The sequence below is a fragment of the Lissotriton vulgaris genome, chromosome 3_1 (assembly GCF_964263255.1).
Source record: "Lissotriton vulgaris chromosome 3_1, aLisVul1.2, whole genome shotgun sequence".
Lineage (NCBI taxonomy): Eukaryota > Metazoa > Chordata > Amphibia > Caudata > Salamandridae > Lissotriton > Lissotriton vulgaris.
The window spans coordinates 1,888,303,606-1,888,330,971 of record NC_141689.1 but is presented as its reverse complement, the minus strand read 5'-3'; the positions used below and the strand labels follow the sequence as shown (position 1 = coordinate 1,888,330,971).

The following is a 27,366-nucleotide window of genomic DNA, read 5'->3' as shown; positions in this document are numbered from 1 at the left end:
CCAGCTCAAAGGCTTCCCGGATATGCACCAGATTTCAATAAACAGGGTTTACAATGAAACAGACCAATTCCTAAAGAGTCTGAAAAAAACTGACAGGACTATCTCTGCATTACAGTACTTAAATGTGTTACCGCTCCATGATTAGATATCCTTGAAGAACGCCTACCTCGTTGGCAAAGCAGTTCAACTTCAACACACCACTTCACTGCACAGACAAGACCATTAACTCCAGTCCCAAAATGAGCATGCACAACCAAAAAAATGCCAGACAAGTAAATAAACATAAGAAGGAAAAGACAAGACCCTGATCTTGTTTTGCACCAGAGGATTGATAGAATCCAAACAGAGATCAAATGGATAACTTTGCTCCTTCGATTCATGAAGGAGCTGCAGACCATCCTCTTCAAAGAACATCTCATTTAGAAGAAACAATTTTTGATGACTTTCCCCATAAGCACAAACGATGAAAATCATAACGATGAAAATCATTTCTATTTGCAAGCACTTACTTTGTACACTGCTCTACTCATACCCAGGGCTCCCTTATTTGAGCATCCTATAAATAATCAACCATAAGACAGAAGAAACGGAGCCAGGAAGTTGGTGAACCAACCAAAGATGAGAAAGCTGTAGCTAAATACCTGCGATTCAACTGCCCAACCAAGTCTACCAACATGATTGGCACAGAGTGGATTATTTTATAGCCTTGAAAGCAGTGGAATGCCTGATGGACTCCAAATGGGCAAAAGCTAAATCAACAAGTCCGCTCCGGCGTTTCCATGTCCAGATACATAGTCCTCATGCGCCAAGACACCTCTGGGTATTTGCGCGCAATACAAATCACCTAAACATAAACATAAATGTATTTAGAAGATTTGTTATATGCTCTGATGGCTTCCAGATTATGTTTTTTTCCTATTGCAATTGGGAAGACAAATCAAATTTGCATTACTGGATCTGATGCTCAAGCCGTACACAGGGGTTTGGGACTTTTTCCCTAGGATTCGTAACGTAGACTTAGAATTGAGAAATATATGCATTATTCCAATAGGAGGCAATTACATTAGGTTAGGGATAGATTGATTTGATCATATCTATGCAGATTGAGACAGAGAGCCTTTTTTAAAGTTCAACCGTTGAAGGACAACCACCAAACCACATCTGCCATACCTAGAGTCCATAAAGGCTCTATACAGTCTGAGTAGGGCAGATGGGACAACCACAGATTTTGGCAGCTGTTCATCAAGCATCTGTCAAGCTCTAATAAGGCTTACTACTTGGAGTCTGTACCCATTCTTTTTTGTAGCGTTCATGTAGATTAGAAATACTTCATCTGATTTAGGAGCAGCACATTCATACTTTTTTGGAGTATAGAGCATTCAAAATGTTATAAAAACTAATGCCACGTCACAATTTTGATCCAAAATAGCAAAGACATTGGAAAGTAGAGGGCATTATTGTATGCTATTGAGTATAAATCAACTCCGGAGTATTTTAATGTTAAGTTTGTAAGTATTCTTCTGGGATTACATATTTTATGATAGCCACAAAGGGGACCCATTTGGTCCAGTAAACTTATGCTTGTGCTGTCATACATAAGGCCATAATCAGCACCTGATGGGGTGTGAGTTATGGTTAATTTACACAACCATAAGGAGCGAATTTCAGTGTTTTTCAGGTTTTGCAAATATAACTGAACTTTAAATATATTTTTTTCACTGAAAGGGGTACCATAAGACAATCCTTAAGAAAACACAAAATAGAAGGCCAAGTAAAATAAACAAGCATACTACAAAAACCATAACATTCTTACCTTAGGAAACAAAGTGCAGCTCCAATATAATTTAGATACGGCTTTGCTACCACTTCAGCATCTATGCCAAACATGCCAAACCTGGAAGATTAAAACACGTGTTTTAACATTTCATGCAACACTTTATTAAGGAAGAATCAAGGTTTCATCGCATTAGGTAGCTTTGCCTTTGCTAGATTTCATTAAAAATGCTTACAGCACATACAAATAATACAAGGCAAGGCTAATAAAAAAGCTACTACTACATCAGAATGTCAAAGTATACATTAGTGCTGTAAAATAGGCAATACATGTAGGAAGTTATCGATGTTTTACATTTAAATGCTTTGTATAGTGCTGGTTAGTCACATTCCAAACAGAGGCATAGTAAAACTGCCTTGGGTCCCAACACAATCAAGGAAACTGTATTTTGCTGCCCATGGGGCGGCATTATTACAAATAATTGGAAATCAGTGGGTATCGTGGCCTACAGGGCACTTAGTTTCCACAACTGACAAATCTGCCCTGTATTGTTTGTATTATTTGGGGCTCAACCTTTGCTGCTGATATTAAGCACTGTATTGATATTGATATACTGGTCAGTTCCTGTGCGTTTAAACCTCACTTATTGAGAAAGGTAATTATTACTACAGTCTATGATGCAATCAATATTAAAAACTCTCACTGTTAACTGACCTGTTCCTCTCTCATCACCCAGTCCAATACAGGTACTTTTAACGTGACAGGACATATAATTATTTTTAAGTGGCCTGCTTTCTAATTACATGATGACTGCTTTGGTCATCAAGCTCCCAAGGAGCTCACCTCATGATGAACAGCAACCTGCCCATATATACAGCCGTAGTCTCCGATTGGGTTAGGTCAGTACCTGACTGACCTCCGTGTTGCTCTACCCAATGCCTTCGAACTCCCACATCCCAACACCTCCAGGAGAATGTAAACACAAAGCCATACCTGAATCAGGCACTTGCAATACAAATTCTGGTGGGCTGGCCTTTTGGCTGAACTGCAGCTCATGAAGGGCTGGCAGTGGCCCCTTCTACTGCTTGGCCTAGTGACTCAGCATCAGGATCATCTGCACTACACTACAGATAACGGCGCCCCTTATTACACCCACCTCGCACCAAATATTAATTGACGTGAGAATTCTCAGTATGCATTCGGAATGTCTCACATGGAGGCCTTATTTCCTCGATTAGGAGACACTCTGATGTTAAACTTCAGTGGAGGCAGTGAAAGTTTCAGTGACATCAAGGAGGGAGGTAAATACCTCTTTGAAAATGTTCATCTCTGGGTTTCTTTTGGATGATTCCTTAAGATTGTGCTCAGGATGTTTGAAAGTTGAGAACTCAGTGGATAGTTCGGTCTCCTTCTCTCTTCAGATTAATTCTTCTCTGAATGATTAGGCTTGATATGCCAAATCTCATGTTGAGGTTGAGATGTAATAAGGAGTCAATTTCCGAAGGATGTGAAAATGCAGTGGATATCTACAAAGACTGCCACTTCACTACACCTCTGCTAGGGCTCTCCTATTGTCTATTGCAACATCTTCACCCCCAATAGTTGGGTTTCAGAAGCTGAAACTATAGGAATTCCACAGTCCAATTTGGTAGACAGGACATAACCTCAACTATAAAAGAAAACAACTCATAAAAACAGAATTATTTAAGAATACATTCAAGTGAAGTCGTTTTGAGGACTGAGCTTGAGAAACGTAAATCTTCATTGTATTTGTCTACACTCATACTGCCCAAATCTGCATAAATCAGTGTTTCTACATATCAACATGCAGCACTATATAAAGCATAATAATTATAATAATCATAATATTTGGAGGACGTGTCCCCCCTCCCCCCAGCCGCTTCGAGGATAGTACAGGGACTTTTCAAATGTCATTCCTTGTGTTATGCAGGTTATTTGGAGAAACAACCAAAACAGGAAGATTGTTGGATGATTGAACAATTCCACTTCACTCTCTGGCTCTTCAAATGTCTGCATATCACAATGTCTCCAGTAGGACCTGGGAATGGAGATTACAACTGTGTGCACATAGGACCTCCTGAGCCGCTTATAGAAACGAGCAATGCAGATAGGGTGTCGTTAAAGGTAGATCATAAGACAAGCAAAAGGAGTGTAATACATCATATGGGGTCGATAGCTGTACATAATAGATGGGTAGATCAGACACTAAGCTTCAACAGTGCTGGGGACCGAAAAGGACTTAATATGTCTTTGTATATATTTGCTGTGAAACTTCATTTACAAGCGGTTTACAGCGCTTTTAGTTGCCATATCGAGCAACTTCTGAGATGTAAGAGAGCTCTCTCCATGCGTAGGCATTTGCTGAAGGGTATTTTTGTTTTGGGACTTTAGGGAGAAGACCTTTTGACTCTGGAATTTTCAGCAGTAGGAAGAGCAGAATGGGGTTGGCTACGCAAGAGGGTGCTTGTAGACGAACAAGTAAACACCTGAGATACAGAGGAAGGCAACGAAGGGAGGAGACGGCTCAGGGATGACAAAGCCCAGATGAGATCATCTGGAATTCTCCAAAACAAGAGGCTCCAAACCATATCCTGTCTCTGCCTATTCTATGTTTGCTCCTCCACACCGATTTGCCTCATTAGCCCATCACCGAAGTTACAGTACATGGCTCTCCCTAAAGGCATACCCATGTACAGTGCTTTTGCGTTCTCTAAAGCATGCAGAGTTGGCATAACACATTTCATACTGTGAAATTAACGTAATATTGTTGAATGGTACTGGAATTTATGGACATCTTACTGGCAGAATGTGGCATGTAATTGCCATCTAACCCAGAGGTCTGTTGGCAAGATGTAGTTTTTCGGTTCTGTTGCTGGCCTACAGGTATTTGGTGACTACATCTCCTTGGTTCAAGAGTTCTGCATTGCTGGGAAGGGCAGTGACAGGAGGCTGCCACACTGCGGAGTCCCTGCTGTCTGACAGCTGACTACTCCGAGTCAAAGTAAAGTGGCTGCAATCAGGATCTCAGTGCACGATTAGTTTACCCCCTATTCCGCAACCATATCCGAACCCAAATCTATAATCACAAGACGAATGATTTAGAGAAGGCAAAGCAAGTCATGTCAGCTTCCCTCCTCAAGGTGACTACCATCATGCCCCCACAATTGGACAGCTTTGAGGGAAGTGAGACATTTACTGTCTGAGAACACGTTTCAAATGTCATCAGTACATACAGACACTTTACCTTTCCTTTTTTTCCCAGTTGCTTTAAAAAAAAATCATTTTCTTAAGGCGCTCCAAATTACAATACAAAAATGAGACCTAAATATTGAACAATATGCTTGGCTCGTCTTCACCAAAACGAGCCTATGTTACAATGGAAGAGTGTTCCAATGCTCATTTAAAGATTCGAGAACAAATTACAGGTCACCATTCCCTCCACCTGAGGCACTACTACCATTTCATCCAGCTGCAGGGTCAACATATTACAATACTTTGTGAAGCATAGGGCAAACTACAAGGTCTGAATATAAGCCACTCTAAAGCTCTGGTGGAGTGGACAGCTGTGGAATGTCAAGCCCATCAAACAGGAACAATCTACAGTTATCCTTTAGCTTTACAGTCCCAGTCTACCCTTTAGAGTGGCTTGTATTCAGATTTGGGGGCAAACAATCCAGAGGAGCAGTTCCCAACCGAGCATCACCCTAGACCTGGATAGTCCTCCAGTCAAGTGAGAATTCCTATCAAGCTAAGCTTGACATATTTATTTAGGTCCATCCTCCAGCGTCATAAGTAGGAGCATATGAGGGTCTCAAATTCGTAGTTATTTGGCATTTGAAGAGAGCCATAGCTAATTCTATGAACTAGGTGGTAGATTTTCTAGTTTTAGAACTTTTCAGAAGCCCAAGCAGACAGATTTCAGCATATGAGGGTCTCAAATTCGTAGTTATTTGGCATTTGAAGAGAGCCATAGCTAATTCTATGAACTAGGTGGTAGATTTTCTAGTTTTAGAACTTTTCAGAAGCCCAAGCAGACAGATTTCTGGGGAGCCAAGCAGAGGCGTAGCTAGAGCCTGTGGCGCCTGGGGCCATCCAACAGACTGCCGCCCATGGCATCCGCAGCCCCATGACCGTGCGAGGCCAAGTATCGACTCGAATTTCGAATCTCGCCCCACTGTCAATCCACGGGCACAAATATTTCTTCCATGTATCACTGAAATGCCAGCTCCACACCGGTCCACCAACCAGTGCAAGCAAGTGTCAACCATCTGAACTCGCAGCTGCAGAGCACCCCGAGGCCACGCGCCCAACCATACGGGTGTGATTCTTCCTAATACCTCCAAACATATCCGTCAGCCTGCCTGACTGATCGGCATGCACGTCCTGAGGCCCGCTCAGCAACCATGCCATTACGCACATGCTCACCGCAGCTGCCGGAGTCCGCGAGTCAGCTGACTCCAATGAATCCACGATATAGGCCCGAGGCAATCGAGATCCGTGCCAGGGCTTCCCACACCCCGCCACACTCTGGGCCCATCTCTCACCACCCCGAGCCATGTGCCAAATGACCTATGTCCCACCCTACCACCCACACAGAACAATTCCGTGTGTGCCCAGCCACACTCAAATCCTGCTCTCCACAGCATTCAACACACCCAAAGCAATGTGTCCCCTTCTTCACACACATCGGTCCGAGTCTCAACTGCTCCCCTATCCCAGCAAGTGTGTCACTGTGTGGCAGCCACGTCAGCATAGCTGCCAAGGTTTCAGATTGCTATGTGTGACATTTTTTAAATTGCAATGAAATTATGAGTGACATTGCAACTACTATGAGTGACAATTTCTTGCGTGCAAAACCAAACAATGAAGTCCATGGAAATGGATAAACATTACAAATTATACCCTTTTGAGCTGTGAGAAACTCGAAAAAGGTATTTGAACTGCTGCAGAGCACTTCTTATTGATCACAACACATATGGTTTTCATAACTAGGTGCATTTTGTACTGTGGATATTGTATGTGCATTCATTCTTATAGGAAATTAGAAAATTATTAACCTCAGCATGCAAAGTGTTTAGGATTAACAAATCAGGTTTCACAGTGTTACAAATCACATGAAACACATCAGGAAGCAGCTATGGATGGGCCACATTATCGCACTTGGTGTTAAGTGACACTCAGAGCCACCCTCTGACAAAAATGTAATTTAAAGCCTTCTACCCACCACAATAATAAGAATCTCCAACCAGGCTTGGACTGGCCCAAATGCAGCAGCAAATGCTTCTGAGTCTGCACATTCACCCTCCTGCCATTAAGAAGAACGTGAGCCTGACCAGGGTTGGACTGGCCTGACTGGATTATTGCCTTCACTATTGCTCACTGTTACTGCAGTAGATCCCAGGTAGCTCCTACGGTACCAGTCACTATAGGGTTACCACCAATCTGTTGTTTTTATTGGCATGATCAGTATTGTTTTGTCCTGACTCGGGGTCTTACAAAAAGCAGAGATTTTTCCCCTCATCAGTGCATACTTTGCAGTGTTCTGAAGCTGCGAAGTTTGTCACATAATTAAAGTAAATAAAGACAAAGTCCATTGTTAAATGTCTAAACTATATGAAGACAATGCTTTTTTTGTAATTTTGTCATGCTTAAGCTTTAACTCAACATGAACAAATGACCAGTATGGCAGTATTTAGCAACCTTACCAGACAGTGGGAAACGCTGAACGTGCCAGAACGGCTCCAGTGCTGCTCTCTGTGTTGTCTCAATTCAGTGCTGCTGGCGTCCATAGCAAGACAGGGGCACCGGAAGGGTCTCTCTCTCGGGGCACAGGGCAGTCGCAAGGCGACCAGCCGCAAGGCAGACATTAGTCCAGTTTTTCCCAAGTTAGTGGCCTCAGTGGTGCTACAGGGAGAGGCTCTCTTGACCCTGGGGCAGAGGAGTCAGAGTGCGCCACACAGACTGCTGATAGCCTGCAACGTTGGGTATCTGGTGCAGAGCTCATTCCAGCCAGCCCAATGTTGTCTGTGTGAAATGAAGCCAGGCCCGGTATGTCACTAGCATCCATAAAGTATATAACTAGAATGAGCTACTATTGTTACTGACACCCCGCAGCACCATGCTGGTGTCTGCAGAGTGCAGTAAAGCACCTGTGTATGGAAAGCACACCACTAACGCATGTAGTGCACAATGCTTCACTAGTATCAGTGCAACATGCTGATGGCACCTGCACTGTTCAGTATGTCACAATTAGCATGTTTAAAACGTGCGTCTGTGAAACATAAAATAAAAACCGCAAAGAATGGCTTATAAATAAGAGACTTGGAGCAAGTTACTAGCACCAGCCCAATGTTGTCTGACTGTGAAATTCAGTTATCAGATCAGACACTGTGCGTGCGGCGCTGACACAAGTTATAATAAACTGTGTACAGCAAAGTCAGTAATGGCTCTGCACGCTGCAAGCATTGGCTAAAGTAACACACATTTTAATGAATTGTTCAGACTGTCTAATGGTTCCTCCTGGCCCGTCCGGCGGCCGCAGTATGCCGCAAAGGGATTCGAATGGTGGCCGCACAGCTACAGCACACTGCATGATGCACTCGCCAGTCTTCTCACCAGTCACAGACTCGTCCCCCGCCCGGCAGCACCACTGTGTGCCCGCGGTCATCATCACCACGATGTTGATGCCTCTGATGCGTGGCCGCCGTGAGTGTCTCTGTGACAGAAACTAATCCCTCATTGACACTGGTCTTGATCTGGCCGCCCTTCCAGCAGCGCCGGGGGTTTTCATAAATGTATTCTATTGCGCAGACAGTCAGCAGCGCACCGAGGACTGTCACTTGACTCAGACTCAGATATAAGTTCTGCGCCGAATCTGACCAACCTCACTTTCTCTTCCTTCAAGACTTGACGAGGCACTATGGCGGTCACATCCGGATTTAATCCCGGGCCCCCTAGTCAGTCTCACCCCTAGTCAGTCTCAGTGTGGTGGTGCGTTTTAAAGCAGCGCGGCGCCGCAGGAAATATGCTGTCGGGCATATTTGCTACATTGTAGCACTCTCCAGCGCAGAGAGCAGATATTCATCTATTAATTTACTGAGCCCAGCTGCTGTGAAGAACACTCACTTGATTCAGAAAACTCGCACCAAGCTTGTGCCTAAAGCGAAATGCTGGGAAGGAAGCGAGAAGCCATGCTTCCGAATGCCGCTCCTGCCAACATTTACAGTCAGTGAGAAATAAACTACAAAGGCCGCCGCCCCCAAAATAGTGCCGCCTGGGGTGGACCGCCGCCACCGCCCCCCTAGCTACGTCACCGGAGCCAAGACCCTTTTTTCCCGTCCACTCTGATAGTCAATTGGTGAACTCCCACCAGTGTCCAATGGTCCCACAAGACCAAACCATGTAGATGAATGGGACCCTCAACTTGGTCGAATCGAAGATATACCAGGGAGGCCTGGGGATACACAACTTGCAGGCATTATATAAGTTTGGTAGGACATTATTTAATTGATGGGTGTTTACCATAATGTGACGTACATATTGCAGGAGCAGATTCCATTCTACCTCTGTGTGTGTGAACCACAACCTCTTCCCAACTTGTTTTCAGAGAGGCCCATATTTTGGATCTTGTGGCCCTAATTGCTCTATAGGCTAGCGTAATAAATTGTTTGCCGTTGGCCAGTGTCCATAAAATCTGCATGAGTGCGTCAGGCAGTGGTTCTGCCCCCCACCCCTCCCATGAGAGAGCTGCCGTCTTAATAAATGCCGCTCAGGCTAAAAATTGCCTAAAAGGGAGATCATATACTTGTTGCACCATGCCAAAAAATAAGAAGTTAGTATATGCAACAGTGGTTCTGTTGGGAAGAAAAATTACTTTGTTTGTCCTAAGGACAGATTAATCTCATGTGACATTTGTAATATTATTTTGAAAATACAAATATCCAGTTAAAAACTAAGCAAACACACCATTTTTGGATTTAATCCTGTATATTCAATATTTTATAAACCATTAGTTGTAGCAAAAACAGTGCTATACATATATTTATCAGTGGTTGTCCTAAACAAACTTTAACAAAAACATACGATGGATTTACATGAAATGAAGTGAATGAAAGTGAAACAATGACATCCTCAACCTTCATCAGGGAAGGTTGAGGATGTATCTGGCTGCAGCGTTCTCTATTGTCGAAGGAAGATGTGCGGTGATTTCTTTGTAGAGGGCATTGTCGTAGTCCAGTTGGCTGGTGATGAGGGCTTGTGTCACAGTGAGTCTCGTGTGTAGGGGTAGCCACTTGATGTCTATAACTGCCTATAGTATTATGTCCAAGGTGATTTTCTCTTCTGGTGCCAAAGTTGTGGCTAAAGTGGGGGTTCTGCTGAAGCTGGTGATGGCGGGTGCATGCCATTTTTGTCCGCCATGGGTTGCACCATATTGAGTGCTGTGTTGATCTGCACCAGTAGGAATATATGGAATCTTCAATTGTAGGGTGGGGTCAATTTTGTATTGGTCTCGCCCTTCAAGTACATAGTTGACACCCAAGGGCTAGCTATATCCCTTCAGTTCAGTGCGGTGCACTGCCCCTCATGTTCAGGGAAGAAGGTGGTCAGAATACCCAAGGCCCACTCAACATCTCCTATGCCCCCTGAAGCCAATCTGGAGCCAACCCTCCTTGCCCTGTCAACAATGTCTAAGAGCTGCAGGAACAGACAGGTGTGGCAAGGGTGTAGGAACTCGTGAATGCCTCCCCTGGCTCTGTCAGAAGGAGCGATATTTGCGCCCCAGCCTTCTCCTCTAGTTTGGCAGGCCGGTTGCTCACTCTGCCTCTTAGGTCCACGGTTCATGTGTGGCTGCAGAGCAGGCACTCACCGTCCGTTCTCAGGTGTCTTTTCGTGGCAGGGAAATAAATAGAATGGAAAGAGGAACTGCTGGTGCTTGCCTCCCAAGTCTGATGTTATCAATAATTGCATCAATACTAGCTGAGAATATGTGCTCAGCACATGGGGCAGGGTGACAACTCAAAAACTCTCCAAGCTGCGAGTTAACTCCATTGCACACAATATTTTCAATATTGCCCGCACACTCCCAAGGATTCAAAGTCTGCTGTGTGTGATTCAGTTCTCATGTATTAACTCTGTTTAGTACACAAAAGCAGTTTTAGCAACAGGATTCACCACCTGTCTCTCTGCTCCGTCTGTCTCATGTTGTTATGAGATCCCCAATGAGTTACAGGCCTCTTCAGGCAGTAACAGGACTTCCCAGAGGGTTCGCTTCATAGCAGCAGGATGGTGGGTGCTATTTTGAAGATTGGGACCGGCACTGGCTAAGCCACCGAGCTCAACCCCTCTATAAAGGTTAACTCAGCCCCATCAGTAAGCAAGCCCAGCGGCAGTTGGCCCTTTTTAGGTCTCGTCTATTATATCCCACAGGGATAAATAGGCTAGATTATAGTAAGCTGAAAAGAAAAGTCTACGTAGCTGCGGATCGCTATGCGCGTGCACATTATCGCCAGCCACATCACACACCACCATTTGTCTGTGCCTCGGCATCAGACTTTAAAGGTTGCCGCTCCCCCGCCCCCGCATCAGACTTGAAAGGAAAGCACTCCCCCGCCACAGCAATGCCGAGAGCGCACGGGCTCGGAGCTCTCACCATTAACCCTTTTGGATTCATCCGTGGGCCAGAGTAGGAAATGGCAATTCTCCTTGTAATAATGAACAGCGGCACTCTCTATTTGCTAATGCTCGCATGTCTCGCTTTCTCTTTAAATATGGCGGCAGCGCCATTTTTTATTTTACCATTTTAAACCACAATGTCTTTATTTTTCAAAGCGCAACATGCCACGCTTTCACTGAATTAATAGCGGCTGAGCGCCTTTTTTTATGCAAGGCTCGCTGCATCCACTTTTTAAAACATCAAGTCTTTATTAAAGGTGCAGCTTTCACTTTAGGCTTGCCTTTATTTTTTCATAATCTACGCCCTTTGCAGAGCTGAGCACCGCCCTTTAACACACACGCCTTTACTTTTGCACAGCGCAGTGTTAATTGCTTCCCGTTCCGAGCAGCTGCTCTTCGCTCCCTCTCCTAGCCTGCAGCTGTCTCCTCCTCCCTACCCTCTCCCCCCTCCACATTGGCACTTTAGATGTGACGAGAAAGCTGGTAATTTGTTTTTATCAAATCCATTCCCGTTAGTTAAGATCAGCGCGGTGCACGCCTCATTATGTGGTATGGGATTACTTATGCTCTACTTTTTGTGTAATAACGTTAGATTACCTGTTGACACCTTTTTGCTGCTTAAAGGAAAGTTTATTTCTATCCTTTTTTTTAATATCCTATTCATTCTAAACTGTGTGTTCACGTTTTACGTATGTGGCATATGAAATGTGTCTCTATTGAGCGCATGCTCATTTACCTCATATCTTCCGCCTGCTTTAATAGATTTTGTGTTCTGTGTGGGATAATGACGGTGAGCCAGTTGCTTTATTTACCCATTGTTAGTGTTGGGACAGATGCAGGTTTAATGCGGCGCAACGGCAGTAGTGTAACCACTAGTCGTACCTCCCACCGATTTTCACTGTTTGCTCTCCCATCCCCTTTCCTTCCTATCTCTTTAAATAGGTCAAATGATCATTCCACTGCAAATAAAAAAATATAACAGAAAAACATTGCAATAGCTCGTTTGTTTTTAGATCTCGCTGACTTACACTCTCACCCACCCTCACCCACCCTCTCACCCTCACACACCCTCTCACCCTCACACACACCCTCACCCTCACACACACCCTCACCCTCACACACACCCTCACCCTCACACCCCCTCACCCTCACACCCCCTCACCCTCTCACCCTCTCACCCCCTCACTCACACCCCCTCACTCACACCCCCTCACTCTTACACCCCCAAACCCTCATCCTCACACACCATCTCACCCTCACACCCCCTCACCCTCACACACCCTCACACACCCTCACCCGCTCACCCCCTCACACACCCACACCCCCTCACCCTCACATACCCTCACCACCATCACCCTCACCCCGTCACCCTCACCCTCACCCCCTCACCCTCACATGCCCTCACCCTCACACCCTCCCCCTCACACACCCTCACACCCCCTCACCCTCTCACCCTCACTCCCCCCCACTCCCCCTCCCCCTCAAACCCACTCACCTCACACCCCCTCACCTCACACCCCCTCACACACCCTCAAACATCCTCACACACCCTCACCCTCACTCACACCCTCACCCTCACACACCCCCTCACACACACCCTCACCCTCACACACACCCTCACCCTCACACACCCTCACCCTCACACCCCCTCACTCTTACACCCCCAAACCCTCATCCTCACACACCCTCTCACCCTCACACCCCCTCACCCTCACACACCCTCACCCGCTCACACCCTCACACACCCACACACCCTCACCCCCATCACCCTCACCCCATCACCCTCACCCTCACACCCTCACCCTCACCCTCACAACCCCACACCCTCCCCCTCACACACCCTCACACCCCCTCACCCTCACACCCCCTCACCCTCACTCCACCTCACACCCACTTACCTCACACCCCCTCACACCCCCTCAAACATCCTCACACACCCTCACCCTCACACACCCTCACCCTCACGCACCCTCACACCCCTCACTCACCCTAACACACCCTCACCCCCCTCACCCTCACACCCTTAGCCTCACACAGCCTCCCTCACACACCCTCACACCACCTCACCCTCACACCCCCTCACCCTCCCTCACACCCCCTCACCCTCCCTCACCCTCACACCCCCTCACCCTCACTCACCCTCACACACCCTCACCAGCATAGCATAACAAAACAAAGCATAGGATGGCAAAACAAAACATAGCATAACAAAACAAACCATAGCATAACAAAACACAACAAAGCATAGCAAAACACAACAAAGCATAGCATAACAAAACACAACAAAGCATAGCATAGCATAACAAAACATAGCATAGCTTAACAAAACATAGCATAGCAAAACACATACTAGCATAGCAAAACATAGCATTACAAAGCATAGCATAACAAAACATAGCAAAGCAAAGCATAGCAAAACAAAGCATAGCATAATAAAACACAACAAAACATAGCCTAGCATAACAAAGCATAGCATAGCAAAACACAACAAAACATAGCATAACAAAACATAGCATAGCATAACAAAACAAAGGATAGCAAAACTAAACATAGCATAACAAAACAAAGCATAGGATAGCAAAACAAAACATAGCATAACATAACAAAACATAGCATAAAAAACACAACACATAGCATAACAAAACATAGCAAAACACAACAAAACATAGCATAGCTTAACAAAACACAACAAAACATAGCATAGCAAAACAAAACACATAATAACATAGCAAAACATAGCCTACCAAACACAACAAATCATAGCATAGCATAACATAGCATAACAAAACATAGCATAGCAAAACAAAGCATAGCATAATAAAACACAACAAAACATAGCATAGCATAACAAAACATAGCATAGCATAGCATAGCATAGCAAAGCATAGCATAGCAAAACATAGGATAGCAAAACATAGCATAGCAAAACATAGCATAGCATGACATAACAAATCAAAGCATAGGATAGCAAAACATAGCGTAGCATAACAAAACACAACATAGGATAGCAAAACATAGCATAGCATACAGCATCAATCCGCACCACCACAGCATCACTCAGGGGGCACCACAACGTCACTATGCGCTACCACAGCATCACTAAATGCCACAGCATCACTCGTTCGCCATCACAACATCACTCAGCGCCACCACAGCATCAATCTGTGCAACCATTCAACAACACCTGGTTCAAATATGTTCTCTCAATGTTTCAAGCTAGCTTTATTACAAATTTAACAAAAAGATGCTAATATTTCACTTCTGTTCTTGGATTTTCGTCACAATAAAATACACTGACCATAATCTTCACAAAAGTTATTTACAAAACTTCAAGCTAATACCATTAAAAATTACAATAACTTTTATTTAAGTATTAATTATTGAAAAAAAATTAAAAGCCATTGTTATTTGTAATAGCAATACATGTAAGTCACGTAAATACAACACATATTGCATTACAAATGCTATAGGTGTCACATCTGCGAAAGTTATAACTATTGGCATTGTAAATGACAAAGCTATTAATTTTGCTATTTTCAAAAACAAAACATAAATAAAAAATGTGTCATTTACAATACCAATAGCTCAAACTTTCCTAATGCGAGACCTATTGCAAATGCTTGTTTCTTCTACCTACTGAAGCAAGGATTCTTGCAGATTCAGAGCAGCATTGCAGGAGCCATCCGTCCAAACGGATCACACCATAAGCGGTTGGCCATGGCCGCCCACACTCTTTACCTCTTCTTCACATTTTTATTCATGCCAAAAAGACAATCTCAGTGCCAAAAATAATCTGATCAGTTTCCCAAAAAACTGTTACAAGGGAAAATTGTAGACCAGGAAACTTTTCAATATTTTGCTCTACTTTGTTCGTGATAATCATAATTCACTTATATACCTTGAGCTTGCCCAGCCAGTTAGCAAGTTGGCGGATGCCCAGAGTAGAAGCCCCAGAGCCAAACCAACTGTTTTAACAATAGGGACAACCGTTATGTTACCTGCAGGAAGAAAGGAACAAATGGTACAGTTATATGTTAGTTAACAGACATGCAGTCATGTGATTACATTATGTTCAAGTTCAAAACCACTTTAATCGATTAATTAAAATCATAAAAGTTCATCAATATCACAATACATTACAAAAATACATATGGATAACAAAGTTAAAAGAAGAGGTTATCAAGATACAAATATATATCATGTATTATGTTAAAAAATACATTAAAAATGCAAAGATCATTCATGTAATAGTCCATACGGGGCATCTAATTGTCTTCTTCCTAGCCGCAGCTACTAAAAAGTTTGCCATGTTATAAATAACCCATGGGGTGTCCAGTAGTTGCAAATACAATAAGGCTGGTTTCACCTGTAAAAACCCCTTTCCTCGTAAAAGTGGCAGAATAAACTTTTTCCTACAGTCGGAGTATAGGTCACAAAACAATACAAAATGGGAGGTATCTTGGATTGAGGTGTGGTCACATTCACAAAGTGCTGCATCCTCCGGTTTATTCCAGCCTTGATAGTTCCCCAATATAAAATGAATCAAGTTAAAACGGAACCTTATCAATAACCAGCGGTGGAACGGCTTGGTTACTGACTTAAAGTAGGGTTCAATAAGTGGAGATGTAATGAGCCCTTACCATGGGTTTTTTAAGTTCCTCGCTCTCACGTTCCTGTGCCAATAAAGACAAAAAATGTGTTTTTACCCAGCTAACATCAGCTTTAGTGACTCCCACCGGGTTAACATACATTTCTGGGCGCCCTAATTTATGAAACATTTCCGTAATAAAAGAGAGCCATGGGATGTTAGTTGCTCTATCTAAAAGCATACAGTCCCTTAAAATCAGACGATTCATAATGAGTTCTGGGTTCTGCCATGTTTTGATCCAGTGGAGTAGAGGGGCCATGCTTATCAGATCTGAGACATATTCCATCCCCAGCTCCTGGTGGACAGCAAAAGTAGATGACGATTTGGGTAGGGAAAGCAGGGAGTGAAAAAATGTGTTTTCAGTCTGCTGGACCCCTCTGCTTTCTGGTACCCCCATATTCCTGCACCGTACACCGCTATTGAGATGCATTTAGCTTTATAGATTGCAAGGATCGCCTGACTTGGCTTACCACCCAGACGACGAGAAAAAATTAGTATAGCAGATGAAGACCTGCTTACACTGTTACGTTTGGCTACAAATTGGGGGGCCCATGATCCTCTGTCGTCGGATAAAACTCCTAGGCAAGTAAAAACCTTAACTTTGGTGACTTCCAACTCTTTACAGTAAAATGTTCTAACTTTATCCTTTCGGGGTCCCATAGTTAGCACGTGTGATTTTGCTATATTAACAACCAGGTCCAAGGAACTCATGAAATCACCGAAGGCGTTCAGGAGTCTTTGGAGGCCTAGCGAAGTGCGTGCTAATAATACGGTGTCATCCGCGTATAAGAGGACCGGGATGGGTTGGCCTCCCACACGCGGAATGTCCAGGGTAGCTTCCCCTAGGATTTTATCAATACTATTTATATATAGTGTGAAAAGTAAGGGGGCCAATATGCATCCTTGTCGCACCCCTCTACCTGATATAAAAGGTTGGGTACAATTTCCCGTATGGGACGTCCTCACTGCCGCATACATGTCCTGATGCAGGTCAGCTAAGAAGTATACCAAGCTAGGATCTAAACCCATGTCCAGAAGAATGGTCCACAGCCTCGATCTATTTACTAAATCGAAAGCCGTGGACAAGTCCATGAATTCCATATACATGGAGCCTTTAGTAGCAATGGTGTACTTACTTATCAATAAATACAGGTTTAGGCATTGATCCATTGTGCCTCTTCCAGATCTAAACCCATATTGGGAATCCGACAGGATCCCCTTTTCTGTCACTCAATTTGATACCTTATTCAGGATTACTTTGCCTAAGATTTTTACGGCAGAATCAATTAAGGAAATGGGCCTGTAGCACCTTGGATCGCTTCTCTGCCCCTTTTTAAAAACAGGTAATATAATCGCTTTTGACCAGGACTTGGGGAACCCCTGCGAGGCACTAACATTAAAAACATTATTCAGGATAAGGGTCCAAACTTCCTCATTACTCTTGTAAAAATCTACTGGAACCCCATCGGGTCCAGGGGCCTTATTGCTAGCAGAGTCCATTATTGCCTTCTTGACATCCTGTACATTAAAACTTAGGGTAGGTAGGGGAGGGTTACTAACAGGCACCTGGAAGGTTTCAAACCCCTCATTGCTTGCATAGATCCCTTCAAAGTGGGTCAACCATTCGTCATCTGAAATATTAATATCAAGTGCCCCATTTTCATCCCCCGTAAGCAGAGGACTATTAACGATAGTCCAAAACTTGGAACTGTCTTTAAGGACCTCTTGCGTATTTAGGGCATCCCAAGCCATCTTTTTAACCTCATTTTTCCGTGTCTGAACAATAAGTTTATATTCTTTTCTCAAACGAGCTAAAAGGATTTTATCCCGGGGGACACTTTCAAGTGACTTAATCAAGTTTTGGTGGGCTCTAAAACATTTGGAATCAAACCATCTTTTTACCTGACCTGCTCTAGGGCTCTGGGTGGTGGTGAGGTCAGTAGCGACTTGTCTACAGATGGTTTCAAAGGCTAAGATGGTATCCCTACCCGGATTTAAAGGGTCTAAACAGTCCTTGATTTCTGCCTTAACTTTATAATTTAGACTATCATGGAAGTGAACAGGAAATATTTTTGCCCATTTCAATCTCCTCCCTTGGTCTTTTGGAACCACAGAGGTAGGGCCTGACAGTATAGATTTAACAATCTCCGGACAGACCCCCTTTTCCAGCCTTAGAATCACTGGGTTGTGGTCACTAAAAGGGGAAAGGGATGCGTTATACTTCAGTGTAATCCCTAAGAGTGCAGGGGATATAAAAGTATAATCAATAATGGACTCACAACCTCTAGCTTCAAAAGTAGCGACCCGCTCACCTTTATCAAAAAAGCCTGGCTCGTAGAGATCTGCATGTAAAAGGAGTTCTTCCAGTGCCTCCCCTCTGGGGGTATGTTCAAAATGGGGTAGGTCAGAATGGAGGGGGGGGGGGGCGTAGGGTACATTTATACGACAGTTAAGGTTACATAAATGAATGTTAAAATCTCCCATAAGGATAATGAAAAAAAAGTGGTATACTGAACTTTATATAGTTCTAAAAACCGTGTCAAATAACACAAATGTTAATTTGGGGTCACACATTCACCAGAAATATAAAAGTTGATAATTAACGTCTTCGGGTGATTCACTGGGGTAAGGTCAATTATTAAACAGTTTGGTGAAGCTGAATCTATTATTTTTACCGAGGCACGAAGGTTAACTCATATAAGAAACATCAGCCCCCCCTTTGCCTAACCTGCTGTAGTTGGACAGGCGGGCTTGGAGTAAGATCTATATCCGTCAACCCACAGGTTACAATCAGTGTCCCAAGTTTCTTGTAGGGCTATAATCTCATGGGTACGGATAAAACTTAACCAGTTAACATCTTCCCTCTTAGAGCGTAACCCTGCAATGTTCCAGCTCATTAGTCTTATAGTAGCCCCAAGCTCTTCAGGGGCACTGAGTTCCTTAGCTGGGGTACAAATTGCAGATTGGGCTAGTCAATCATTTTCATCAAGCCATGACAAGGGCGAAAATCTATTAGTAAGAAGGATGGTAGTATTACTAATGTTTCACTGGTTAGTGTTTAACTGGGTAGAAGTTCTAGCGATACTCCAGCTGGACTGGTCAACCCCAATTGAGGCATTCTGAATGTTACGAGCAGCATTCCCCATAGGCTGTTCTGGGCAGCTGATCCTTGTCGCTATTCTACTTGAGGGATGCGGGGGGTAAAAATACCCTAGTGGTAATGCTCTTATTCCAAAAGCATCCCCCTTAAGATCTGAAGCATCCCACAACATGCGGGACGCTGCATGGGGATTATTAAAGTGTGGCTCAATGATTAGAGCGGCAGACCCTGATGCAGAGGTCTAGTCCGGGACCAGGGTTCAATTCCCCGCCTCAGCGGGTCTTGGGCTCAAAATTCCACGGACCTGATAATTCTCGCCTCGGTGCCTATTCCAATCATGGAGTCCCACTCTGCAACTCTGGGCAACAGCTTGCTTAATCTCTACAACAGCCCCCACAATGCTAAGGATGCCTGGCCTCCACCTTGGGGGTGCCCAGGAGTGGATGCCTCACAGGGAAAGCCAGGATGGGTTCCACAGCGGTATTCGTACAAGCGCCTTGAGACCCTTGCGGGTGAGTAGTGCGCTATACAAGTATCAATTTACATTACATTACATTTACATTTAAAGTTCACAATTACACAATCCCCAGTTACACCCTTCTTAATCCCTCCTATCCACCCCACCCGTCTGGCCATCATAATATAAGAGGAGATTTTGGAGTCACCTGAGCAATTACGATCGCACCAGTTTCTGGTCAACGATAATAATGCTTCGGTCGATTCCACCTCCCCACTTGCCAGAGGGGGGACTCTCACAAGAACTGCCACTAGCGGAGCTGCCACCGGCGGGAGGTTGATATAAGGTTGGTTCGCTGTATTAAGCCCGTGCAGTAAAGCCCCGGGTTTCTAATGTAGCTTAGATAGGGGTGCAATTAACTCAGGGTTGGGTTCCCTTGTTGCAAACCTCACCTGCTCACCTTCCTGGGTGGTTGTTGAGTCATGACAAATAACTGACTCCGAATTTTTTTCCATTTCAGGCTTCGCGGGCATAAGGTTTAACCCAGGCCTCCCAGTTAACCCCACCCCTGGCTGTGAGGGACATCCGGTCGGGACAGATGTTTGGGTAATACATGTTATTTGATTTTGCGAAATTAAAAAAGAATTGATACGTTCACACTTCTCCAGCAGATTCGAAACACAAATGTTCAAAGTATCAACAATGTCCTTGGCAACTGTTGTTCACTGGCGTAGCTAGGGGGGTGCGGTGGGTGCGGTCCGCCCCAGGCGGCACTATTTTGGGGGCGGCAGCTGCGTGGTACTGGTGGCCAGCCCAGGATTTACTTAGGCACATAGTCGAGCAGCACTGCACATGTCACATATATGTAAGTGCACTGTGCAAGTTAGAATAGGACTGCACTTTTTCATTCAGTTTCTCGTAAGCGTTTCGATGCCCGACGTTGACTGAAGTGCTCCCAAAAAAGTCAAATATCCTCCTATGTTCGCCCCGCCTGTCTCTCTGCTCTCGTCTCCGTCCTCGTGTGCTCTGGTATGAGAGGCTCACTCCCAGTGCCGCAATAAGCACAAATTCAGTTCATTAAATTTTGTGGACTAGCAAGAAGGACCCCAAACATGTCTCACGAGGAAACCGGAAGCACTCCCACAGCCACAGAGGAAAACCGACTGCTGGGTAAATAGAACAGGGAAAGAAAGAAGGAATGTTGGAAGAAAAGGGTGAAAAAAAAGTAGGGATGATGGAGTAGGAGGATGAATGGATATGTGGATGAATGAGTGGGTGAAAGAAGAAGTGAATGATGATGGATGGACACATGAAAGTATAGTAAAGGTATGGGTGGATGGGCGAGTGAGTGAATGGATAGGTGGATGGACAAGTGAAAGGATGGCAGAACAAATGGATGAATAGTTGAGTGGATGAATAGGTGGAGGGACAGCTGAAAGGAGGATAGAGTAAAGGGCTGGATGAGTGGGCGAAAGATCTGTGAATGGAAGTTGTAGTGGATGGATGATGAATGGATGGCAGGGTGAATAGATGGGTGGCAAAGTGAATGAATGTATGGATGGATGGCAGATTGGATGGATGGCCAAGTAAATGAATGGATGCATGACAGCGTGAATGGATTAAAGGCAAAGTGTTTGAATGCATGAATGGATAGCAGAGTGGATGGATTGATGAATGAATGGCAGGATGGATGGCAGAGTGGATAAATGGATGGATGGATGAGCAGATGCATGGCAGAATGGATGGATGGTGGAGGGGATTGATGCATGGCAGAGTGGATGAATGGGTGGTTGAATAGCAGAGTGGGTGGATTGATGAATTAATCAATGGCAGAGTGGATGGGTGGTTGAATGAATAGATAGAAGAGTTGATGAATGGATGGGTGGCAGAGTGGATGGATGGTGAATGGATGGCAGAGTGGATGGCAGAGAGGGTGAATGACAGAGTGGATTGATGGATGGATGAAAGAGAGGATATGAGGATGGATGGATGGATGGCAGAGTAGGCTGATGGTTGGCTGAGTGGATGAATGGAAGAGGTAATGAATTGATGAAAGGATGTCAGTTGATCGATGAATGGCAGATGTGATGGTAAGATAAAAGAGTGGAGGATGGATGGAAAGAGAATGGATGGCAGAGTGAATAGATCAATGGGTGGCAGAGTGGATGGTTGGTTTTTAGACTGTATGGATGGGTAGATGGATGGCATAATAGATGGATGGCAAATTGGATGGATGGATAGATAGATAAATGGATAGAATGGGGAAATATTGAATGATGGATGAAAGAATTAATGGATGACAGAATCTAAAGGTGAAATCGTGGATGCCAGTAGATGGATGGAAGGGTGAAAGAATGAATAAATAGATGCATGGATGGAAGAGATAATGAAGCTGTTCTATTGCTATAGCTTTGCTTATGTTTCTAAATACTGTTGTTGTTTGGTAGAGTGTGGGTGTAGAGTGTGACCTATGTGGGAGTTGTTTTGGTGTTGTGCTTGATGTCTAGCGGGTGGTTTTACTGCTGTGGTCTTGTAGCAGCAGTTCAGTATGGAGAGGTGTAAGAGGAGGAAGGGAAGGAAGGGATACATTTACTTATGCATTTAGCTACCATTTTAGTGCTGGTGGGCCTTCATCAACTGAGACTTGACCTTCGAGGTTTGCTCTAGGCTTACACCGCAGTTTCACACCCTTTCTTATGCAGTGGAGTAGAGAGTGGCGTTGTAACTTAAACCCTGCCAATCCACCCCTGCTGCTTGCTGAAATTTTTCACCAGATCCACCCTCCCCGCCGCTACCTGCCATGGGCGGCAATCTGGGGGATAGCCCCGGGCGCCAGAAGCTCTAGCTACGCCTCTGCTGTTGTTAAAGCCTTCTCCAATCTAGTAGTAAAGATCTCCTCGACCATGACCCGCACAGTAGACTGGATTTTCTTTATAAGAACTGGGTCATTATCCAGAGGGTCTCCCTTAAAAGTTTTGTCCCGTTTGTACACCCTTTTTGTAGCTCTCTTTGTCTCCTTGTTATGGGTATTGGGATTGCCCTTGGTTACAGTGTCAGTACTAGGTAGTTCACATAGGGTATCATTAGGGGATACAGGCACCCTCTCTACCGGGGTAAATCCTCAATCTCCGGGGCGCGGGTGGATTATTTACAAGGACAGTAGGCTCCAGAGGAACAGGATTTTTCAAGAGGGTGGGGGATAAGCTAGGTAAATTTACAGTATTAGGCTCAAGTCCAAGTTCATTTTCTCCTATGGCAATTTCAGATAACAATACACCCACCGCAGAGGTTAAAAAGGAAACTATAGATGCGGACCTTCTAGGTACTTTAGCTTTTGCGCAGCCCTACTTTAGCTTTTGCGGACCCCTACTTCAGCTTTTGCGCACCCCTACTTTAGCTTTTGCGCACCCCTACTTTAGCTTTTGCGCACCCCTACATTATGATACGGTGGAGTAAATGTTCAAATAAATTAACTGAAGATTATCTTTCATCTGTTATTTACTATAAAGAACAACCACAGCATACTCCGTAAACCAATGGTCCACTTAAGTATATTGCTTACCTACAGGTAGTACTTCAAGAATATTGAAGTTCACCCCGCTTTTTATCTTATCATCACACGCATTCCTCATGTGATGCTGTTGGCCTTGCCTCTATTAAGTTCTTTAATTTCTAGGGAGTAAAAGGACTGATTCAATGGGAATAAACATTAGAGGCCTGGATACGGTATCAGTGTAAAGAGAAGAAAAACCAATAGAAATAAGGCAATCTTTGAGAGGTTCCTACCTGACTCTGCTGTTATTAGACAACACCATGGGCTAGCCAGTACTACTCACACTTATCCTACTAAATTCTGGGAGAAGAGATAGCTACTGTTCTGCACAGTCACCAAGCACAGAGGGAGTAAGGCGGGTGCATAGCACACAGGGGATGAAAAAACCTACGGAAAACATTGAATGGACCCAGGAACAGAATTTAAAGACTTGTTGCAAAACTTGATATTGACATACTCCAAACTAGTTACCTGCCAGGTTAGCCAAACAAATATGAAGAAAGACTGATGGGAGCTGTGCAGTCCGTTATCTGGATGGAGAATGCAATTCTGTATTTAATATTAAACTCAATTGAATGCTAGTGATTAGAGAAAGAGTCCATATATACAAACAACATGAATTCTTCCTCATCATATGTCATTATCCTATACTTAACTACCAGAAGGTTTAATTTGAATAATTAAAAATCCTTACAGATAAACAGGCATCTATTTATTTATTTTCTAAGCAAATTAGGCATCCATTACTGTACAACTGTTCCACTGATCATTCTCATCCCAATGGCAAAGGTTTGCTTAGCATATATTTTACAGAACTCATATATTCACGTCTAGGTATAATGGTGCCAATAAAAAAAACAGGTTGACTCCAGAGCGCCGTATATATCTATTCAGTTTAAAATAGAAGAAGCAATTCAGATATGAAAGCCAACAGTAACCAAGCTATGGTCCACCTTGAAGAAAGAGAGAATTAACAAAATGAGGGCAAGGTGTGCAAGCAATGGCTTAATAATCCTAGAACAGTCCGACTCCCTGACTAAGAGACTGCTGAAAATATTTTGGGGAACCCTGACTTCTTATGTCATTTCTTTATGAAAGAGCTATAACACTGACTGGCAATCAGACTGCCATGCATGCAAGAACACAGATCCATCACAAACTGGGTGCCTGACTCACAAATGTAAATCACTGTGACATGCAAAATATGGCAGCCATTTAGGCTAATCAAGAAGTGCAAATTTGGCTTTTCCTCAATCTCGCCACAAATATACAGAATGTATGGCCCTTCTAGCTAGATTTTTTAAACAAATGTTTTGTGAGGAGAGGGTCAAATGAACAATGTTCAATCCTACCCATTAAAAAATAATCTTTAAAGAAGAAGCATCATTTCACAATGCATGAAACATATTTGGAATTGCTGTAACAAACTATTGTTTTATTATGGGAATAAGATATAGATGTTTCTGTGGTTCTCTTGATTGCCAGCTAAATAAACAAATGTTTCAATAGCACCCATACCACAATGCTCCCACCACTCACCCGCAAACTGCATTCTACTCTGCTTTCTGCAACGGTCCTCTTATACCAATGAGCTTCTACCTACTGCCACATCAACCAGTTCTTCAACGTATTTGCAGCCATTTCGAAGTTTCATAATGTCTAACTTGTTTAGCTCCTTTGGGCAACGCCCCTGAAAACATATCTATATATTGTTTACACCTTGCAAGAGAACACTTTAAAGGCATATGTATAAGTATGTGCAACTGCATCTTTCATTAGAAATAACCAACCAGAAAATGTTAAATATAAATATTAGTGTCAAAGAAAGTGCGTATAGACATGTACTAGTCATTGTCAATTTTAACTAGTCGAATTTTGCAGTTTTCACCAGTGGCGGTGCAATTTGCAAAACCAATTCTGGATTATAGATTGAAAAAGTGGCAGTGCATTCTTAAATCAAATCTATACTAGTTTCAGCCTGGCCAACCGGAGTAAAACAAACTTTGTACTGGTGACAGTGCAAATTGTTCTGCACAGGTCAAAAGATACCAACATTGGTACTTAAGTGCATATTGACAGTGACTTTCATGCTATTCAGAAATTATGAAACACTACACCAAGCATATGATTTGGCATCCAGTTAACAACACATAATTACGATAACTAAGATATTTAAGACAATAAATTACATTTTGAAGTAAATAACAATACCAAAAGAGACACACAAAACTGATTTCAAAAACACATTTCTAAAGGAGCAGTATGATATCTCAAACTCTTATACTGGAACAGTACTGATATCACTTTTTGTCCACCATACAATCAACACCCTACACTGGCCACTATACTAGCATAGTAGCTCACAGTCATCAGCACTCGGTTAGAGCAATCATGATTATTTTCTCCTTTCGCTAAGTTGGTATCAAGTTGTTCTCTCCTCACCTGTAGCCCATACACATCCACCAACCATGGCAAGAGGCCAGAACTTGGGGGAATTCTGAATAAGGTTGACCACTAATGATACAAGCCATATAGCAGCACAAAGGATCCATTGGAAGAACATTCCTGAAGAAAGAAAACAGTTTTAGTACCGATTCTTCATTACATAACATATTGTGAAATTGTAAAATGCATGTTCACCTTTAGCTATTTTAGCACTAAATAACAGAAGTTCATTGTCACCCAACTCAATAGTACTCATTTCATAAACCTTTCAAAGGATGAAGGCCAAGTGAACCTATGACTGCGGGGTCAAATACAGATCCATGCAGTTGATGCATTGATGCACTGAGCCACCAGATAATAATTGGTAGCTGGTATATTCAACGGTATTGGTAGACCAATAAGTCTTCATGCATAGGCATTAGCCTGTCCAACATATTATTGTCTCGCCCATTCATCTTTTACTCAGAGGAAACCAATGGTTTCAAGGAGCAAAGGTAACATTCCTCCCACAATAATCATGGTGTACTTATAAATTAAATAGCCACACTAAAAGAGAGGACCAGAATAGGTTCATAACTCCTGTAGTCTAGGCACTAAAATACAGTTATCTACATAAAAGGCTTTCAGCTCTATTATTAATTAAATCTTCAGCTTAGTCTGTACATTCCTTTGGCATACTAAGTGAAAATAGATATGATAGGGCTCAGTGTGCCTCATTAGATGTACAACAAATAGAACAATGAATAAGAAACATAGTATTGTTAACATAATCTAGGTAAAAGCATTCCCAGCACGTGTGTCTCCCTGACTAGCTTTTTTCAGTACCAACAGAAAGAAGAACAAGCCTTTACAATGCAACGGTCTCGTCTTTGCAAAAGTTAGAGCTATTGGCATTGTAAATGACAACATTTTTATTTATGTGTTGGTTTTGAAAACAGATAAATAAATGGCACCCACACACACTGAGCCACACACACACACAGAGCCACACACACACACACACACACAGAGCCCCCCACACACACACACACAGAGCCCCCCCCCACACACAGAGCCCCCCCTCACGCACAGAGGCACACATACAGAGCCACACACAGAGCCCCACACAGAGCCCGACACACACACAGAGGCCCCCCCCACACATACACAGCCCCCCACACACAGCCACACACAGACAGACACACACACACATAGAGCCCCACACAAACACACAAAGCCCCCACACACACAGCCACACACACACAGAGCCACACACACAGCCATACACACACACACACAGAGCCACACAGACACAGACACACACAGAGCCACACACACAGACACACACACACAGAGCCACACAGAACCACACACACACAGAGCCCCACACACAAACACACAGAGCCCCCCACACACAGAGCCACACACACACACACACACACACACAGAGCCACACACACACACAGAGCCACACACACACAGAGCTACACATACATACACAGAGCCTCAGAGCATAATTCCAAGAGCCAATGTAGTTTAAAAATTACTTGTGAAGAAGCATCCGGGGCACCGTGAAGGCGCTGACAGCTCATTTGCTACCGTGCGCCCAGGGGTCCATCACTGGGTGCTGAGGTAAACACCCTGCGTCACGAGGCCGCCAGAGACCTAAACAAAGCCCCACTACTCCCAGGCCCGCCCTTCCTGTCACACACTGAAA

At 43.8% G+C, this 27,366-nt stretch overlaps 1 protein-coding gene across 1 annotated transcript in view; it reads right to left on the bottom strand.

Moving 5' to 3' along the window:
* Positions 1 to 27,366, bottom strand: part of TMEM144 (transmembrane protein 144) — a 230,710-nt gene that overhangs the window by 138,449 nt on the left and 64,895 nt on the right. Inside the window, exons 3-5 of the mRNA XM_086962354.1 lie at positions 25,668 to 25,790; positions 15,366 to 15,465; positions 1,814 to 1,894 (exon numbers count right to left, since the gene is read on the bottom strand). Coding sequence (XP_086818480.1) covers positions 1,814 to 1,894; positions 15,366 to 15,465; positions 25,668 to 25,790 — 304 coding nt within the window. The remainder of the gene's footprint in view (positions 1 to 1,813; positions 1,895 to 15,365; positions 15,466 to 25,667; positions 25,791 to 27,366) is intronic.